The sequence below is a fragment of the Barbatula barbatula genome (assembly GCF_947034865.1).
Source record: "Barbatula barbatula genome assembly, chromosome: 7".
Lineage (NCBI taxonomy): Eukaryota > Metazoa > Chordata > Actinopteri > Cypriniformes > Nemacheilidae > Barbatula > Barbatula barbatula.
Window position 1 is genome coordinate 8,247,892 of NC_136770.1, and position 22,195 is coordinate 8,270,086.

Sequence of the window (22,195 nt, forward strand, 5' to 3'; positions counted from 1 at the left end):
AGTTTGAGTATGTGTCAAATGTCACGTGATATACAATTGTTTATGCACTCCAAAAGTGTTACTTCGCCCCCCGGTGGCCGAATGAGTTCATATTTCTCACAGACCTTCTGGACCGCGAGTCGAACAAGCCCAGCGAGTGTCGTTTCGATCGGCCTCCGTTAACCCGGTCTAATGAGTGCTCAAACTTCATTGGCCGATGACCGCCATGTTTCATTAGATACGCCACTGTCCTTTTATACAATCATCGTGCATGACACAAAGACACACCATACCAAATAATAAGTCGATCGGGCAAACGGTTGGGTAGTTATAGCCCTTTTCGAGTTCATGTATATTATAGCGCCACCTAGTGGCCAAGCGCCAACTCCTTTTTACCGTGACCCCGGACTGAGAGTCTACACATAGGGTACAAGCCCCATGAAGATTGCTCAAACGGTTCACAAGTTATGGCCATTTTAGTCAACCATGGCACTTCCGGTTCAGACGTTTTGGCGCCCCCTAGCAATGGTGAATCGAAATTTCAACGTTTTTTTGATAATTATTCACATTCACACTCCACAGAATTCATCAGCGTTGGTTTGGTTCCGATCGGGCAAAAATCCAGGGACTAGTTCATTTTAATTTTTTTGCATAAAATGCAAATTAGCGGACTAATTTGCATACCGGAAATGAAATCGGAGATATACATTTTTTAAGTTTTGGGCCAATGATTACAATGATATAAAACACTTGGGTGTGCGACAAACGGTTTAGGAGTAAAGAGTGCAAACGCGCTTTTCATCGCTGTAGCGCCACCTATGGGCCGATTTTACTGGGTCCATGTATCTGAGTAGCGACAAGGACTACTACCATCTGACCAAGTCTCAGCTCTGTCGGCCTTACGGTTTAGGCTGCCCAATTAGTTTTAGGGAAGAATAATAACAAAGAAGAAGAATAAGAAGAAGAATTAAAGCTGCAAGCAGCCTTTAAGCGGGTTTCGAGGTTTAAGGCAGTCAAAAGCAGTCATGCATTCATGAACAGGTTAGGGGGTCACACCTCAACACACGCGTGAAGGATCAAAGTCCAACACACACACACACACGCACAGAAAAATCACAGGTATCAACTCATAGAAACTATGCATGCTTACACAAACATGCACCTCTATTACAAGCATGTCAAATAATTTGGACAATACGTTAATGAGTATCCGATTTTCATTGTTGTTGGCTTTTAAATTGAGGCGAAGGTGCTTTCTAACTCAAGAAGTCTGAAGTTCCTGGGCCGAGACGTTTATTTTCAAAGCGTATCAGAACCTGTAGATGTATAACCGTTGCATAATTACAGTATTTAGTGCCATTGTTCCCGTTATAGCGCCCCCTAGTGTCCAATCACCGCGATTTCTTTTGATGTGAGCTCAGAGCGAAGGTTTACACATATGTTTTAAGCCCCGTGAAGCTATCTCAAACCCTTCTCTAACAACGTATGTTTAAGTGTCTTAGGCTCCGCCCAGTTCAGTTTTGGCCCCCCCTACAGTGTACGAATACAAATTTTAATTTCTTTTCAATGATTATATACATTCACACTCCACAGAAGTCATCTGCATTGGTTTGGTTACAATCGGTTGAAAAACCAGGGACTAGTTTGTGAAAGTAGGTTTTTGACATTATCAGCGATAACTCACGAACCGTTTGATCGACATAAATGGTTCTAGAGGCAAAGTTGTTCAGAATGAGAAGAGATATCATATGATGTAAATAGTTTGGGTATATGTCAAATGTCACATGATACACAATTGTTTAAGTAATGAAATACGCGTCAATTTAACCATTTCTACTGGTCTAGCGCCACCTAGTGTCAAAACGGCACCTTCTTTTGTAGGTGACCTCGGAGTGATGGTCTACACATATGTTCCAAGCCCCATGATGATGTGTTAATCCGTTCTGGATTTATGGCCATTTTAATGTGATAGGCTCCGCCCAGTTCAGTTTTTGCCCCCCCCTACCGTGTATGAATACAAATTTCAACTTTTTTTCAATGATTATTTACATTCACACTCCACAGAAGTCATCTGCATTGGTTTGGTCCCGATCGGTTGAAAAACCAGGGACTAGTTCGCGAAAGTAGGTTTTTGACATCGTCAGCGATAACTCACGAACCGTTTGATCGACAGAAGCGTGTCAAGAGGCAAAGTTGTTCAGAATGAGAAGAGCTATCATATGATGTAAATAGTTTGAGTATATGTCAAATGTCACGTGATACACAATTGTTTATGCACTCCAAAAACGTTATTTCGCCCCCAGTGGCCGAATCAATTCATATTTCTTACAGACCTTCAGGACCACGAGTCGAGCAAGCCCAGCGAGTGTCGTTTCGATCGGCCCCCGTTAACCCTGTCTAATGAGGGCTCAAAATTCATTGGGCGATGGCGGCCATGTTTTTTGAGAAACGCCAAAGTCCTTTTATACAGTCACGGTGCATGACACAAAGACACACCATACCAAATAATAAGTCGATCGGGCAAACGGTTGCGTAGTTATAGCCCTTTTCGAGTTCTTTGCTATTATAGCGCCACCTAGTGGCCAAACACCGCGTCTTTTTTATTGTGACCCCGGACTGAGGGTCTACACATACGGTCCAAGCCCCGTGAAGATAGCTCAAACGGTTCACGAGTTATGGTCATTTTAGTGAAATAGGCTACTTCCGGTTCGAACGTTTTGATGCCCCCCAGCGACCCTGAATCGAAATTTCAACTTTTTTTCAATGAATATTCATATTCACACTCCACAGAATTCATCAGCGTCGGTTTGGTTCCGATCGGGCAAAAATCCAGGGACTAGTTCATTTTTTTTTTTTTTCATAAAATGCAAATTAGCGGAAAAATTTGCATACCGGAAATGAAATCGGAGATAGCCATTTTTTAAGTTTGGAGCCAAGGATTCCAATGACACCAAACATTTTGTTGTGCGACATCCGGTTTATGAGCATTGAGCTCAAACGCATTGGCTATCGCTATAGCGCCACCTATGGGCTGATTTGGCTGGCTCCGAGTATCTGAGTAGCGTGCAAGACTACTACCATCCGACAAAGTCTCGAGTTTCTACGACTTACGGTTTGGGCTGGGCTACGCGTTTTATGGCGGAATAATAATAAAGAATAAAAATCCTTACAAAAACAATAGGTTTTCAGCCCTTCGGGCTCGAAACCCTAACGAGAAGTTTAGGCAAGTAAATGTCGACCAGCCTCAAGGACGGCAAACTAACATGTCAACAATCGACAATATAACCCCACACCCAGAATAATGTGTCAGACGGTCAGCATTGGCTCATACACACCCAGGCATGCTCAAACACACATGGACATAGATTACATTTCTCATATCAAGTCATTCGGACAATTCAGTAGCGAGACTCACATTATCAGGATAAATTAGTCAAATCCATTTCAGAAATGGCCCTAACACACATCCTCAATGAATGATAGGCCTTTAGATCCAGAATTTTGACTTAGGTGATCAGTAACGGTCTATGCAGACTACATATGCTTACAAAGACATGTATGAAAAGTCCATTTGAATGAATATTTCACCTTTTGGACTTTTATGAAGGCATGCCTCTTCTGATGAGCATGCTTGTTTTGAGTCATAATATGTATAATACTACTTCATTGCAAGTCAGTTGGATTATTTATTAAGGAGTAGCAACCTTTAACGTACATTTTTCACGTTAATATAATAAAGGACCCTGTAATGGTCACACAACAAAAAAAACTCAACATGTTTTTAATCATTATTGACCTAGAGAGTCCAGAGAATTGTACTATGGTGGAAATTTTGAAATTGCTTGGAAATCAAAGAACTAGTTTGCAAAAGTACGTTTTTAACATCATCAGCAATAACTCCTGAACCGTTTGATTGACATCAATGGATCAAGAGGCAAATTTGTTCAGAATGAGAAGAGCTATCATATGATATCAATAGTTTGTGTGTTTGTCAAATGTCACGTGATACACAATTGTTTAAGTAATGAAATACGCGTCAATTTAGCAATTTCTACTGGTCTAGCGCCACCTAGTGTCCAAACGCCACCTTCTTTTATAGGTGACCTCGGAGTGATGGTCTACACATATGTTCCAAGCCCCATGATGATGTTTTAATCCGTTCTGGATTTATGGCCATTTTAATGCGATAGGCTCCGCCCAGTTCAGTTTTTGGCTCCCCCTACCGTGTATGAATACAAATTTCCCAATTTTTTCAATGATTATTTACATTCACACTCCACAGAAGTCATCTGCATTGGTTTGGTTCCGATCAGTTGAAAAACCAAGGACTAGTTCGCGAAAGTAGGTTTTTGACATCATCAGCAATAACTCACGAACCGTTTGATCGACAGAAGCATTTCCAGAGGCAAAGTTGTTCAGAATGAGAAGAGCTATCATATGATGTAAATAGTTTGAGTATGTGTCAAATGTCACGTGATACACAATTGTTTATGCACTCCAAAAGCGTTACTTCGCCCCCTAGTGGCCGAATGAGTTCATATTTCTTACAGACCTTCAGGGCCACGAGTCGAACAAGCCCAGCGAGTGTTGTTTTGATCGGCCTCCGTTAACCCTGTGTAATGAGTGCTCAAATTTCATTGGCCGATGGCGGCCATGTTTTTTGAGAAACCCCAAAGTCCTTTTATACAGTCACGGTGCATGACACAAAGACACACCATACCAAATAATAAGTCAATCGGGCCAACGGTTGGGTAGTTATTGCCGATTTTGAGATATTTGCTATTATAGCGCCACCTAGTGGCCAAACACCGAGTCTTTTTTATTGTGACCCCGGACTGAGGGTCCTCACATATGGTCTAAGCCCCGTGAAGATAGCTCAAACCGTTCTCTAGGTATAGCCATTTTAGCGAAATAGGCAACTTTCGGTTCGGATGTTTTGATGCCCCCTAGCGACCCTGAATCGAATTTTCAACTTTCTTTTATGATTATTTATATTCACACTCCACAGAATTCATCAGCGTTGGTTTGGTTCCGTTCGGGCAAAAATCCAGGGACTAGTTCATTTTTTTTTTTTTTTATAAAATGCAAATTAGCGAAAAAATTTGCATACCGGAAATGAAATCGGAGCCATTAGGGTTTTAAGTTTTGAGACAATGATTACAATGATATAAAACACTTGGGTGTGCGACAAACGGTTTAGGAGTTAGGAGCAAAAAAGCGCTTTTCCTCGCTGTAGCGCCACCTATGGGCCGATTTGGCTGGGTCACTGTATCTGAGTAACCTGCACAGATACAACCAACTGACAAAGTCTCGAGTTTCTACGACTTACGGTTTGGGCTGGGCGATGCGTTTTAGCGCGGAAAAATAATAATAAGAATAAAAATCCTTACAAAAACAATAGGTTTTCAGCACTTCGTGCTCGAAACCCTAATTAAAGCTGCAAGCAGCATTTATCGGGTTTCGAGTTTTAAGGCAGTCAAAAGCAGTCGTGCATTCATGAACAGTTTAGGGGTCACACCACAACAAACGCATGAAGGTTCAAAGTCCAACACACACAGACACAGAAAAATGACAGGTATGAACTCATAGAAACTATGCATGCTTACAGAAACATGCACATATACTACAATAATGTTATTTTCCTGACTGTCAAATCATTTGGACAATTCGTTAATGAGTATCCGATTTTCATTGTTGTTGGCTTTTAAATTGAAGCGAAGGTGCTTTCAAACTCAAGAATTCTGAAGTTCCTGGGCCGAGAGGTTTATTTTCAAAGCGTATCAGAACCTGTAGATGTATAACAGTTGCATAATTACAGTATTTAGTGCCATTGTTCCCGTTAAAGCGCCACCTAGTGTCCAATCACCGTGTTATTTTTACCGTGAGCTCAGAGCGATGGTCTACACATATGTTTAAAGCCCCGTGAAGCTATCTCAAACCCTTCTCTAACAACGTTTGTTTAAGTGTTATAGGCTTCGCCCAGTTCAGTTTTTGGGCCCCCTTACCGTGTATGAATTTAAATTTCAACTTTTTTTCAAGTACTTTTGATGTTCACACGCCACAGAAGCACTCTGCGTTTGTTTGGTTCCAATAGGGCGTAAAACCGCGAAGTAGTTAGCAATAGTAGGTATTTAACGTTATCATCGATATCTAATGGACCGTTTTATTGACAGCAATGCTTCAAGAGGCAAAGTTGTTCAGAATGAAGAGAACTATGATTTGATGTAAATATTTTGGGTATAAGTCAAATGTAACGTGATACACAATTGTTTAAGAATTGAAAAGCGTCTAAATTTTGCCATTTTAACTGGTTTAGCGCCACCTAGTGTCCAAACACCACTTTCTTTTGTAGGTGACCTCAGAGTGATGGTCTACACATATGTCCCAAGCCCCATGATGATGTGTTAATCCGTTCTATATTTATGGCCATTTTAATGTGATAGGCTCCGCCCAGTTCAGTTTTTGGCCCCCCCTACCGTGTATGAATCGAAATTTCAACTTTTTTTCAATGATTATTTACATTCATACTCCACAGAAGTCATCTGCATTGGTTTGGTTCCTATCGGTTGAAAAACCAAGGACTAGTTCGCGAAAGTAGGTTTTTGACATTATCAGCGATAACTCATGATCCGTTTGATCGACAGAAGCGTGTCCAGAGGCAAAGTTATTCAGAATGAGAAGAGCTATCATATGATAACCATAGTTTGAGTATATGTCAAATGTCACGTGATACACAATTGTTTATGAACTCCAAAAACGTTATTTCGCCCCCAGTGGCCGAATGAGTTCATATTTCTTACAGACCTTCAGGACCATGAGTCGAACAAGCCCAGCGAGTGTCGTTTCGATCGGCCTACGTTAACCCTGTCTAATGAGTGCTCAAACTTCATTGGCCGATGGCGGCCATGTTTTTTGAGAAACCCCAAAGTCCTTTTATACAGTGATGGTGCATGATACAAAGACACACCATACCAAATAATAAGTCGATCGGGCAAACGGTTGGGTAGTTATAGCCCTTTTAGAGTTCATGTATATTATAGCGCCACCTAGTGGCCAAACGCCAACTCCTTCTTACTGTGACCCTGGACTGAGAGTCTACACATAGGGTCCAAGCCTCGTGAAGATAGCTCAAACATTTCACGAGTTATGGCCATTTTAGTTACATTTTCTACTTCCGGTTCGGACGTTTTGATGCCCCCTAGCGACCATGAATCGAAATTTCAACTTTTTTTCAATGAATATTTACATTCACACTCCACAGAATTCATCAGCGTTGGTTTGGTTCAGATTGGGCAAAAATCCAGGGACTAGTTCATTTTTTTTTTTTTTTATAAAATGCAAATTAGCGGAAAAATTTGCATACCGGAAATGAAATCGGAGATAGCCATTTTTTAAGTTTGGAGCCAAGGATTCCAATGACACCAAAAACTTTGTTGTGCGACATCCGGTTTACGAGCAATGAGCCCAAACGCATTGGCCATCGCTATAGCGCCCCCTATGGGCCGATTTGGCTGGGTCACTCTATCTGAGTAACCTGCACATATACAACCAATTGACAAAGTCTCGAGTTTCTACGACTTACGGTTTGGGCTGGGCGATGCGTTTTAGCGCGGAAAAATAATAATAAGAAGAAGAAGAATAAATATAGCTGCAAGCAGCGATTCCCGGGTTCGAGCAGTCTAAAGCGTCAAGATTGTTCAGAACGAAGAGAACTAGCGGCCAAAAGGCGCTGCCTTTAGTAGGTGACCTTGGAGCTAGTTCTTGAGTTATGGCCATTTTAATGTAAAAGGCTCCGCATATTAAGAACTTTTGGCGTGCGTCCCTTATCGACCTTGAAAGGAAATTTCAACTTTTTTTCGATAGTTATTGACATTCACACTCCACAGAAGTCATCTGCATTGGTTTGGTTCCGATCGGTCGAAAAACCAAGGACTAGTTCGCGAAAGTAGGTTTTTGACATCATCGGAGATAACTCACGAACCGTTTGTTTGACAGAAGTGGTTCCAGAGGCAAAGTTGTTCAGAATGAGGAGAGCTATCATATGATGTAAATAGTTTGAGTATATGTCAAATGTCACGTGATACAAAATTGTTTTTGCAACCAAAAACAAGTCAATTTAGCCATTTTTACTGTTATAGCGCCATCTAGTGTCCAAACGCCGCGCCCTTACGTATGTGACCTCTGAATGATGGTCTTCACAAATGTTTCAAGCCCCATGATGATATCTCTAATAGTTATTGAGTTATGGCCATTTTAATGTAATAGGCCCCGCCCATATTTTTATTTTGGTGCCCCTAAGCGACCTTGAAAGGAAATTTCAACTTTTTTTCGATAATTATTGACATTCACACTCCATAGAAGTCATCTGCATCGGTTTGGATCCGATTGGTCGAAAAACCTAGGACGAGGTCGCGAAAGTAGGTTTTTGACATCATCAGCGATAACTCACGAACCGTTTGATCGACAGAACTGGTTCAAGAGGCAAAGTTGTTCAGAATGAGGAGTCCTATCAAATAATGTAAATAGTTTGAGTATATGTCAAATGTCACGTGATACACAATTGTTAAAGGACTCCAAAAACGTTATTTCGCCCCCAGTGGCCGAATGACTTCATATTTCTTACAGACCTTCTTGACCATGAGTCGAACAAGCCCAGCGAGTGTCGTTTCGATCGGCCTCCGTTAAGTCGGTCTAAGGAGTGCTCAAACTTCATTGGCCGATGGCGGCCATGTTTTTTTAGATACGCCAATGTCCTTTTCTAGAATCATGGTACATGACACAAAGACACACCATACCAAGAAATTAGTCGATCGGGCAAACTGTTGGGTAGTTATTGCCCTTTTCGAGAAAATGTATATTATAGCGCCACCTAGAGGCCAAACGCCGACTTTTTTATACTGTGACCTCGGACTGAGAGTATAAACATATGGTCCAACCCCCGTGAAGATATCTCAAACGGTTCACGAGTTATAACCATTTTATTAAAATTTGCTCCTTCTGGTTCCGACGTTTTGGCGCCCCCCGGCCACCGCAAATCGAAATTTCAACTTTTTTTCGATAATTATTTACAGTCAGACTCCACAGAATTCATCAGCGTTGGTTTGGTACCGATAGGTCAAAAATCCAGCGACTAGTTCATTTTTTTCTTTTTTGCATAATATGCAAATTAGCGAAAAAATTAGCATACCGGAAATGAAATCGGAGATATACGTTTTTTAAGTTTTGAGCCAGAGATTACTATGACGCACATTCAATTGATTTATATCACACGGTTTAGGAGTAACGAGCGAAAACGCACTTTTCATCGCTGTAGCGCCCCCTATGGACCGATATGGCTGGCTCCGTGTATCTGAGTAGCGAGCAAGACTACTACCATCTGACCGAGTCTCAGCCTTGTCGGCCTTACGGTTTTGGCTGCACGATCAGTTTTAGGGAAGAATAATAGGAAGAATAATATAGCTGCAAGCAGCAATTATCGGGTTTCGAGAAGTTTAGGTAAGTAAACGTCGACCAGTCTCAGGGATGGCAAACTAACATGTCCACAATCGACAATACAACCCCACACCCAGCAAAATGAGTCAAAGGGTCAGCATTGGCTCATACAGACCCAGGCATGCTCACACACACATGCACATATAGGACATAGATTACATTTTCTCATATCAAGTAATTCTGACAATTCAGTAGCGAGACTCACGTTATCAGGATAAATTAGTCAAATCCATTTCAGAAATTGCCCTAACACACATCCTCAATGAATGATAGGCCTTTAGACCCAGAATATTGACTTAGGTGATCAGTAACGGTCTATGCAGACTACGCATGCTTACAAAGACATGTATGAAAAGCCCATTTGAATGAATATTTCGCCTTTTGGACTTTTATGAAGGCATGCCTCTTCTGATGAGCATGCTTGTTTTGAGTCATAATATGTATAATACTACTTAATTGCAAGTCAGTTGGATTATTTATTAAGGAGTAGCAACCTTTAACGTACATTATTCACGTTAATATAAAAAGGACCCTGTAATGGTCACACAACAAAAAAAACTCAACATGTTTTTAATCATTATTGACCTAGAGAGTCCAGAGAATTGTACTATGGTGGAAATTTTGAAATTGCTTGAAAATCAAAGAACTAGTTTGCAAAAGTACGATTTTAACATCATCAGCAATAACTCCTGAACCGTTTGATTGACATCAATAGATCAAGAGGCAAATTTGTTCAGAATGAGAAGAGCTATCATATGATATCAATAGTTTGTGTGTTTGTCAAATGTCACGTGATACACAATTGTTTAAGTAATGAAATACGCGTCAATTTTGCCATTTTTACTGTTTTAGCGCCACCTAGTGTCCAAACGCCACCTTCTTTTGAAGGTGACCGCAGAGTGATAGTCTACACATTTGTTCCAAGCCCCATGATGATGTGTTAATCCGTTCTGGATTTATGGCCATTTTAATGTGATAGGCTCCGCCCAGTTAAGTTTTTGCCCCCCCCTACCGTGTATGAATATAAATTTCAACTTTTTTTCAATGATTATTTACATTCACACTCCACAGAAGTCATCTGCATTGGTTTGGTTCCGATCGGTTGAAAAACCAAGGACTAGTTCGCGAAAGTAGATTTTTGACATCGTCAGCGATAACTCACGAACCGTTTGATCGACAGAAGCGTGTCCAGAGGCAAAGTTGTTCAGAATGAGAAGACCTATCACATGATGTAAATAGTTTGAGTATATGTCAAATGTCACGTGACATACAATTGTTTATGCACTCTAAAACCGTTACTTCGCCCCCCGGTGGCCGAATGAGTTCATATTTCTTACAGACCTTCAGGACCATGAGTCGAACAAGCCCAGCGAGTGTCGTTTCGATCGGCCTCCGTTAACCCTGTCTAATGAGTGCTCAAAATTCATTGGCCGAAGGCGGCCATGTTTTTTGAGAAACGCCAAAGTCCTTTTATACAGTCACGGAGCATGACACAAAGACACACCATACCAAATAATAAGTCGATCGGGCAAACGGTTGCATAGTTATAGCCCTTTTCGAGTTCTTTGCTATTATAGCGCCACCTAGTGGCCAAACACCGAGTCTTTTTTATTGTGACCCCGGACTAAGGGTCTACATATACGGTCTAAGCCCCGTGAAGATAGCTCAAACGGTTCACGAGTTATGGTCATTTGAGTGAAATAGGCTACTTCCGGTTCAGACGTTTTGATGCCCCCTAGCGACCCTGAATCGAAATTTCAACTTTCTTTTATGATTATTTATATTCACACTCCACAGAATTCATCAGCGTTGGTTTGGTTCCGATCGGGCAAAAATCCAGGGACTAGTTCATTTTTTTTTTTTTTCATAAAATGCAAATTAGCGGAAAAATTTGCATACCGGAAATGAAATCGGAGATAGCTATTTTTTAAGTTTGGAGCCAAGGATTCCAATGACACCAAACACTTTGTTGTGCGACATCCGGTTTACAAGTATTGAGCCCAAACGCATTGGCCATCGCTATAGCGCCACCTATGGGGCGATTTGGCTGGTTCACTGTATCTGAGTAGCCTGCACAGATACAACCAATTGACAAAGTGTCGAGTTTCTACGACTTACGGTTTGGGCTGGGCGACGCGTTTTATGGCGGAATAATAATAATAAGAAGAAGAAGAATAAAAATCCTTACAAAAACAATAGGTTTTCAGCACTTCGTGCTCGAAACCCTAATAAAACCTACAAATACAATAGGTTTCTAGCCCTACGGGCTCGAACCCTAAAAAATATTTTCCCAGGACGAATGCGAGACGATGACAAGAAAAAAAGTAAGGCCAATAAACAACAACTAAGAATAAATCAGCAGGCAATATTGTTGACGAAAAATTATAATTTTTGTTGAAAAGCTTTGTTGAAAGAAAAAGAAATAAAATAATAAAGTCTGTTTTCCGCATTGATCTTGACTACATTGTCTGTTTCAGATTGGGGTTCCAGTGGGTACCAGTCCATTCGCAACTACGTTCCGAGTGTTCTCCTTACGGTCAGTCGCGTTGTTTCCGAGGCATTGTCAATATTTTGCAGCCATCAGGAAGACGCTAGTAATTTGCGGGAGAACTTAAGGGAGAAATTGGATGTCTATGAAAAGGCCTATGCACTTATCAAACCTCTGTGGAAATGCATATTGGATGAAGCAAGATTAAGTTGAACATGCACATGCTTATTAGTCAAAGGGATACTTATCATGAAATAAAAACAACAACAATCACTGTGATTATAATTTTTTGCAAAATAACTATTTTTACCATTTTAAACATTATACAGCATGACGAAAATGTGACTAAGTTTGTATTGACAAATGCTAGGGCCACACCAAAATATTTCTTAAATCTTATAAGAGTTTTAAACGGTGAGAGACCACAAACAAACTAAACAAAACTGGACATGGATGACAAAATAAGAAAAAAAATTATATTCGTTGTGGGACTAAAACTAAGACTTAAATAGAAAATAGCTGACAAAATAAACACTATTCTGGTGGAATATCGCACGTCTTCCTCCCAGGTGTGTGCGTCGGTCTTTCAATAGCTTACTGTTGAATAACTTTAAAATAAACATAAATACAAAACATTGAGAGAAAAGGTAGTTATATTTATGTGAAACAAACCATAAATTGTTATAAATTTCCCCACTATTTTCCATATCTTATTTACTTGGTATATTGCTTTGATTTCACCTACTGAATTTTCCCACAATGTTAAAACACAATACTATAATGTGAGTAGATTAAAATAGCATTCTATATACGATTTTACTCTGCCAGTCAACATTAGAGAGTCAAACTCAAGATTAATAACGCAACACTAGACAACTGCCAAGAGTCTTCTGTATGTGTTCGGTCATTTGATAGTAAAACTTTGGCTACTAGCAGTTAATCAAGGTTAGCCTACGATACAACCCAGAATCGGCACCACTAATACTTATTGTCAACATCTTTTTTTGGCAAAATCCAGACAATTAGCATCACATAATCAGCCATTGTTAATACAAAAAAGTTAAACTTTGGTAATTGATTGGAAGATGCATGTATTTTGTTCATCAGTAACCTTCCCTGCCTGAGCCCAAAATAAGGCTTGATTACAAAGATCAATAAGAACTTGCTCACTTCATGTTTCTTATAACTTTACACACTAATGAACAAAACGCTTGTATGAGTGTGTACGAGGAAAGAAGAGACTGCAGCATCACACTGCAGCACAACAGGAGCCACGCCTTAAAAACAGGCCCACCCCTGTTATCTATGTTTTAAAACACCTTACCTAATCCTAGTCATACATAAAAGGTTTTATCTCACTGTGATTAGCAGATGTCGTACATCACATTACATATGCACCAACACTGATTCAATCTACAGACACTGGGACCGTTCCAAAAATAGAAACATCCACGGAACAAGACTGTATTATGATGCAAAACCTTCCAAGACAATCCGTCAATGTATTTTAACATTATGGATTACAAATATACATTATATATGATGTGCAATTCATGTTAGCCATAAAAAACCTATGCTATTCAAAATTAAATGTATAATTCAATATTCAATAATGCTTCTAACATCTAAATGGAGGGCTTTAAGGGCCGAAATAAACTGCCTGACCTCATTGGTACAGGACATGCATCACTGGCGATGATGTCAACATTATGACTTAGTTCCAAGACATTAAAAAGGGTTTTCATTTATATTACACAGCTAATCCTGATCATTTAAAAAAAGGAGAACACATTGTGTTATTTTATGATTATATGCAGCAGCACTGAGATTAATCTTGCCTGAACGAAGCATGACAAAGGCATTTAAAACATACATCGGATCATCATCTGCATGGTGTTCCTCCATGTTGATGCTATCTACACCACAATCTACCACAGATTTACCATTTTCATTACATGAAGACGTAACTGCAAAGCATTAATTTAACCTAGACACATACTAACATCATCTGATACCATTTATTTCCACAAACCAACAGATTGACACTGACAACCAGAGTTAAAAACTTGTGTGTTCACTGCACTCTGAAAGGATTAAAGGAATAAATGTGGGTGACAGTCTAGGTTTCAGGCTACAGTATAGTTAATTAAAGACCCCAGAAAACCCGGCATAATCTCTCTGCAGCTAAACTATAGAGTACTCCGCAAAATAGAAAACTTGAATATTCAATTATTACGGTCTTTGGTGTCCCTTAGTCTTTAAATGATAGGAGACTTATTTGCATTATGTCACAAAGACATCATCATTCATGACATCATCATGACAGAAGCCAAGACCTAAAATATGTTGTAAAAATTGAGGTGAGATTGCCTTTACAACTACATCAATTTACTATTATTTGTGTTTATCCAAATATGTATTCAAGCCACAATATATATCAGCATATGCTTTATGTGTATTCTAATACAACTAGAAGGACAAAAGTAATGAAATAGAATACAGATGTATTTAGCTTTAAAAAGACATTTGTACATTACAGTATATCAGTCTGTTATAAGAGATGCCAGACATGAAAACTGTTTATTCAAACATTGTGCGGTTAAGGATGTTGAATCCTGTTGAACATATGAGATGGGGAACAGGAGTCCTCTAAAAAAGCAAGACACTGATCTGTGTATCAGGCGTTGTGTCCACAGAGCATGGACAGTCTGACCCCAGGACACTTCAGTACGGTTTTAAAATGGTTGCAAAGTTAGGAAGACAGCTTTGCCTAAAAAAAGGATTTGCTAACTTAGAAGTCTTAGGCTTACGATGATTTTGTCCTTTTAAGTATTGACAACTGACCTGTGCCTTTATTGCCAGCACACCACATGCAGTGGCTTTAATCAACAGTCAAAATAAAAGGTATACATTTAACTACCCTCCATACTGTCTCTGACATTGCTAAAAGTAAAGACAGGTGAATAAAGAGTGGTTATGTACGACGAGAGTAGAAATTGAAAGACTCCAAGACATACTAAAATACATCATTATAATGTTAAGATTAACGCTCAAACGTAATGACTAAAAATACCATCCTTAAGACTACGAAAACTTATCTAAAGGCATCATAAAGCATCCACACAGCCCAGTCATGCTGCAACAAATAAGGTCATGATACATCTAAAGCAGTAAATGTCCAGTTTACGCTCTATATTTTCTTTGTGTGGATTAAAAACAAGGCATAGTTCTGCAGTATGATAATTATACATCAAGCTATTGAATTTTTTGTTTTAAAATTCAGATTTGATTTATTTCTCATGGGAGGCCTTCCCAAAGCATTGAAGGGTGGGGTGGTGGTTGTTGGTAGTGACGATGGTATGTTTTTGATAGGGATAACACTTACTTCTGTTTCATTTCACATTTTATAAAACTACAGCTGAGACCTAAAAGGGTGAGTTCTGGTGAGAGCTAGTCCATTATGCTTTGACACAAAGGAGCACATCAGCAAACCATCCTACAAAATAAAAAACCTCCAGAAGCATCAGTCAGAAGGCCTCTATATCCAGGGCTATTGTGCAGAGACATTGTTTACCATTCGCCGAGTTACAAAAAGAATATTGACAAGTGATTGTACTGTATATGCTGTCCGCCATTAAATAAATTATATGTTTGAGATGATCTCCTTGTAACGCGCTTGAGATCTCACAGCTTATCAGATTTTGACTACTTCATTGAATGCTTAATCGAAGATATTGGTTTATCTATGTATACGTTTTTTAAAAGTAAATACACCCTGTGGACAAATCTAATTTGTGATGCAAAAAGATATGGCAAAAAGATATTGAAACGCAGGCATAACAAGCACTGTATCTTGGCGATGATAACCATTATCAATTTGTCTGATTTATGCTCCGAGGATAAAAAAGAAGCCTTGGTAAGGTAGAAACGTCATCAAAGTATCTCGGCCTCGTTTAAATGACTAAATTTGGCGTTAGAAAGCATGGAATCGAAATGTCCGATCATACTATAGGTCTGGCTAAATAGAACAATAAATCCCAAAGCACGATTAGCGGCTACATTTTTCGTTACCTTCGTTTCCCGAACATCCTGCTTCGTCCCCTCGGGATACCACTGAACTCGAACGAATCCTCTACTGAGAGGCCATGAACGTGTGCCCGGTGCCCCGCTCTCGTTGTCCGAGTTACCGTTAACGTTAGTGCCTCCACCACCAACACCACCTCCTCTCTTTCCGCCATCACCGCCAGTCTCCGAGTCAGAATCCTCAAACTCCTCTTCGCCGTAAATCATCCGTACGAGCCCAAAGCGCATCGCTCCGCGGTGTTTACCGGAGACCAGGTCATGCGTAAACAAGAGTCGTTGCGTTCCGCCTGCCGTGGGAGACAGTGCCCGGGACGGCGGCTCTGAGCTTGGGCTTACGGCCGAAGAGTGCGTTGCTGTGGGGGGGTCCGCCATCTCTGCTGCTGCTGAGTGATGCGGGAGGAGACAGGGATAGAGAAATGAACGGAACCTGTGAGCAGAAGCAGCACGTGTTTACGTCTGTACGTAGAGCGCCGCTCGGAGGACGGGGCCACCTGTTACCACTGTCCTCATATTACATCAGTGTTTCGAAGATCTACATTCATTTTACAGAACTAAACAAAATGCAAGTGCTTTTAAGGCAAATATTATCGGATCACATAAAGACCACTCTGCCATACCATACACGATTGTAATTTTGTTTATTACTTGCTTAATTGATTTCCTCATCTAATATCTATTTGTATTGGCCGGTTTATTTAATAGCCTGGTCATGCTTGTCTATGACAATTCAGCTGCTGCTCCACCCCAGCAGGAACAGACTGGAAATCAGCCGCATGGTGTCAGTATAACGCCGAATGTTTTATTACTTAGTTTGGGTATAGTTTTAAAATGGCCAAACAGGTCGTGACATTTGAACTAAAACATTTTAATATTCTTTTTAGGCCCCAAATTTATGTTTGCAGATATAATCTGGTCAGATGGCGTTACAGAGTGCTGGTACGTAAATCATTTGAATTCTCCAGTTTGGAGATTTCACGGAAAAGTGCTTATACCAAAGCCAGAAAATGATGCATGTCATTTAGATCTTTTTTAATTTTACGTTAACTTCTATAATAAAGGTTCCTGGTCACATTAACAATCGATATGCCCCTCACACTCTAGGGTTTCGGTAAATGTATATGACTCATTGTTAATGGGGCTGGTTTAAAGCTTATGCGCCTAATGGGTTTTAAGAAGGTGGAGGGGTGGGTATAAATTCTCAGGGCACGTCTCTCAGTGTTCAGTTTTCACACAGTCCCTAAAGTCTGACGACCTGTAGGACATCTGAATATTATACATATAAAACAACACAAATAACAACGGAGCAAAGACATGGCAGTACAGAGCGCACTGCCTTTCCTAAAGCCCCTCCACAGTCACATGGTTCCCATCTCCCCCGGTCGCCAGCGCCGGCACACTCTTCCTGCCAGCGAGTTTCGTTCCCTCAACACGGAGGACGCCATCAGTGTGTTCGAGATAGAGAGAGAAGGTAAGTCACAATTATCAAATACATTCTGTCTTCATTCTTGGCAGTTTTGAGAGTCTCTTCAAAACATAACAAAGAGACTCTAAATATAAAGATACTGTATAATATCAAAACCCGTCTTCAATTTGTAAATAGGGATCTTTAGAACATTTTTATTTAAAAAAACTTCTGCATAGAATTATAAGGTTCGATCTTCCAAAACATTAATTGAAGCAATACTTTCCAAGAAACACAGTTTGTCAATAAACAGTTTACTTATAATTTGTTTAATAATAAATTAAATGTAATGCTTTCTATGATATTTATAACAAATTTTAGGAGGGAAACGTTCTGTAAAAAATATGTGAGAAGTGCTGATGTTAATTTTAGGTAGGAACATGGACTTTATTCCACATAAAATGTCATTCTCTCGAGATAACTATGAATTCTTTGTAAGTCGCTTTGGATAAAAGCGTCTGCTAAATGACTAAATGTAAAATGTAAATGTTATCATTTAAATTGTTGACTGGTTGACTTTTGAAGCTTAATATAATAACATGTAAGTTCTATGAATGAAAGAAAGCTGATCCTGATTGGTCCTCTTGTGTGCATTTAAAGTGCAGATTAACCTTATAGAACCAAGTTAGACTTAAAAAGTCCCCAAAACAACTTTACGTAAAAAACGTCACATAATGTAAAGCAGTTGGCACAGAATAAGAATATGTGAATAACTCAATTTTTGACGATTTTTTATTTAGCTTTTATATCTGTGTCTGGGGAATGTCCTCTTCATCTGGATGAGGTCCGACACTTCCTAACCCTCTGTCCTGAGCTTTCTTTGGGCTGGTTTGAACAGGGAAGGCTGGTCGCTTTTATCATTGGGTCACGCTGGGACCAGGACCGTCTTACCACTGTAAATATTCCATATTGTTATTTGATTGGAGTAAAAATAACAAGCTTTGATCCCAGGAATAAATTACATTTCAAAATATATTCACAGACATTATATTCAATTGTAAAGCTTACCGCAGTTACATTTTTTTATAAAATATATATACATACAGTAGGCCTAAATATACAGTATACATATGTCCGTTACACCGAATCTGGCCCCCTGTACAAAAAGTTTGGACACTCCAGAATTATGCATTCTGTGTAATGCTTATTATCATCATCTTTTTTTATGTAGAACTTAAGTTACTTTTGCATTTGTCATTGGTGTATGTGTAAATGACATGACTCATGTAAGTTGTCTTTCGTCATAGGATGCATTGACTCTGCATAAGCCTCATGGGACTACTGTCCACATCCATGTGCTGGCAGTCCATCGGACCTTTCGGCAGCAGGGCAAGGGATCCATCCTGATGTGGCGTTACTTACAGTATCTACTCTGTCTACCATATATCCGCCGTGCAATGCTCATGTGTGAGGACTTCCTTGTGCCTTTTTACCAGAAATCTGGCTTTAAAGTACAGGGTCCGTCTGAGATCACTGTAGGGCAACTCAGCTTCATTGATCTGTATTATCCTGTGCAGGGACATGCATTTATACGCCGTAACAGTGGCTGTTAATGGATTCACTTTTTTGTGTAGTAGGGGAGGGGCCCCCAAAAGACTAAGAAGTGAATCAATGGTTGTGTTGAAGCAGCTTTTTGTTTACATAGCTTGTGGTGTTTTGCTACGTGTTTGTCCACCTATGTAGGCCCTAAAATGTTCAGAATTGTAAAAAAAATTGTCCGAAAAAGATGAGGCATTGAGGAACTTTGGAACATAAAGGTGTCTCACCCCACAACTTGAACTAAATTCATAATTGTCAACTTTTTGTATATCTTACGAGACAGTTTAACTGATATATTACTTTTACCACCAATAATTATGTATGGTACAATATATTCAAATTTTTGTAGTTTTTTTTATTTCATTTTTGAACTCCTTTTCATTTTTATTTCATTTTTGAGATCGGAAACGGGAAAGATAAGGTAGGGCCTTTTCTGTAAATAGTTCTAATTCAAGCTAGATTGTGTGTCTATTGTGTTGTGGCTGCTTTAAATGTGTAAGCATTAAAATAGCATCAACTGAACCCTTTTTTTACTGTATTCTCTTATGAACAAAGCCGTATGACAGCACAAAGTATTGGCTGGTATGTCTGTAAGTGCCAACGTGAGTAATTTAATAATTTAACTAATTTATAATCTCAAAGGCAGTTTGGTTTGTCATACACAACCTAGCAATTATATGTAGATTATGGTTTCTTCCGAGTTTTTGTTGAAAAACAATTAATCCCCCAAATTTATGTTGGGTAATCTCTGAGATGTTAAGGTCTGGTCTCCATTTTCCTTTACCTGTAGAAACCTACCACCTATGCCTCCACAGTCTTGAAACAAGACATTGTTTATTTGTACATTTTATAAGTAAATAAATAATCTATTTAAAAAAGGATTGCTTCTTTCACTCTTTAGACCATTTCAGTTGAATTTCTCTTGTGTTTACAAGAAGCAGCAGTGGTCATTTTGGTTAACTGATCATAAAGTGACATTTGTATTTAATAAATATAAATTTAATGGGGGCTTCGTATTTTCTTTTAATACACAAATGCAGTTATGTTTAATCAAAGCTGATACATTAAATATGGAAAAGGAGTCCTTTGACAACTTCAGCTACAAAAAATGGAAAGTCTTATGTTGTATAGCATTAAAAAAATCATTTACATTACTGCTAACGAAGCACATGGGTTGTATATTGCAATTTTGAATGTAATATGTGAAATGTATGTGTGTATTTAAATGACATTTTCCATACTATTTGTTTTACTGTATGGTGCCAAATGAAAGTTTAAATCCAGAAATAGCTACTGTACTGGGTCTTCATTTACTTTTTGGCGGTGCCTAGCAATCCTCTCTTCGTTTGTGTTTCTAGAATAATAATATAAAAATGTATTAAAACTCAAATTTAAAGAGGTCATATGGCGCGAATACGTGTTTTTCTGTGACTTTGGTGTGTTATAAGTTGCCATGCATGTATTAGACATTTCAAAAAATAAAGTGTTGGAACAAAAGATGCATTCTGTCTAAAAGTGAATGCTAACCAAGACGTTCCTGAAATGCCTCGTGTAACCACACACCCCCACAAATCTACGTCAGTCTTTATTATTTGACTAAGACTGCCCAAATATATGCGTAAGGTGGGTGTACCTGTCAGTATAATTGCTTTCCAAATATGGCAAGAGGCGTTACAGTTCCATCACACTCTAGCAGTATTCGACTAATGCACTGGCTAACTGGCCAATCACATCTCGCTTTTCAGAGCGATAAGCTTTATAAAAAATCTGTGTGTTTCAGAGAGGCGGGACAAAGAGGAGATACAAACATGCACGGAATGTGGAAAATACAGTGTTTTTGAACATGAAATCGTGTAAACACATAGCATTACATCTAAAACAAAGATAATATTTGTTTTAGCCGTGTCATATAACCCCTTTACCAGTGCTATTCCATCATTTACCTTAAATATAAATCAGATGTTGAAATTATTGATACAGTGATACTGTCATTCAGAGTAATGGATGGCACTGTTGTGAAAATGTATATACACTCAGCTGTTAACCTTTTTTGTGAGGCTTTTCCATTTTGGGATAGGACAGTTGAGACAGAGTGGAAGCAATGGGGAGGAGAGAGAGCAGGATGATTGGGAAAGGAACACAAGTCAGAATCCGATGTGCTACATGAGCACTGTCCACACAGCCACAGGCTCTGACCTCAGCTGTTAAGTTTAAGTACACAGTTAGATATACCAATTAATACCAGATAATACAAAGCAATGCTTAATTTTGTTCAGTTCAATGGTGTAAAAAGTTTGCATTAGCAGTTAAAAAAAACACTTAAGCAAAACAATTGACAGGTAAAAGTGTCTGAATAATTCTTTATCATTTTTACTGGTAGTCCACTGTATGAGGAATCTTTGGGTATAATATTTCACAGCTTACTTTACTTTGCTGTCCCACTAGTACAAAAATATAAAAAATGATATATGGTGTCTAAATAATTTTTGGTTCGGCTCTATATAAATATAAAGTATATAATGTATATAAAGGCAGTGAAAATAAATTTGCATCATTAAGCCTTTTCATTAAAAAATCTAAACTTTCATTAGACAATAAGAATTTAAAATGGGGCGAATCTCATGAACTAAATGTTTTTCTCTACATTTGCTCATAATTTATCATACATTTTTGCCAAGATAGTAGCTCTTCGCAGTCTTCACCTGAGTTCGGAGAACATTTGAACATTTGATTGATATCAGAAACTATTATACAGAATCACTCCAGACCCTTCAGATTTCTATTCTTTAGATTTTTCCAATCATTCAGGTAAGGGTTCGGCTAAGGGAACTGGGATGTTATTTTTTAAATACATTTTAGTAACAGGATCAAGAGCTACTAAACAAACATGAGGTATTAGGGATGTAGTAATACTTCATAGTTGTCCCGCAGTTTAAAGATAATAGCATAACAATAACTCTGTGTTAACACTTATCTACATTTGTCTCCTGGTCCTCTTGGTCATCCAGATCACCAGCAAGGGAGATTGTCTGGAAGCAATCTTTCAATCTTTCAGAAGTTATTTATAACAAGGAGTTGACTCAGCAGCCAAAGTAAGTGTAGGATACAAGACACTATTTAATGATGTCTTCGCTCTGCTGCAAGCTTTTAAT

At 39.0% G+C, this 22,195-nt stretch overlaps 2 protein-coding genes across 2 annotated transcripts in view; one reads left to right on the forward strand and one right to left on the reverse strand.

The window, feature by feature from the left end:
* ube2o (ubiquitin-conjugating enzyme E2O) overlaps positions 1–16,560 on the reverse strand; it is a 52,150-nt gene extending 35,590 nt beyond the window's left edge. Inside the window, exon 1 of the mRNA XM_079461145.1 lies at positions 16,031–16,560. Within this exon, the coding sequence (XP_079317271.1) occupies positions 16,031–16,414 (384 nt within the window). The 5' untranslated portion in view covers positions 16,415–16,560. The remainder of the gene's footprint in view (positions 1–16,030) is intronic.
* aanat1 (arylalkylamine N-acetyltransferase 1) lies at positions 16,474–20,541 on the forward strand. Its single transcript, XM_079461146.1, has 3 exons — positions 16,474–17,510; positions 18,245–18,399; positions 18,752–20,541. The coding sequence occupies exons 1-3, from the start codon at positions 17,354–17,356 to the stop codon at positions 19,055–19,057; spliced, it is 618 nt and encodes a 205-aa protein (XP_079317272.1). The 5' UTR covers positions 16,474–17,353; the 3' UTR covers positions 19,058–20,541.
* Positions 20,542–22,195: the final 1,654 nt, after the last annotated feature.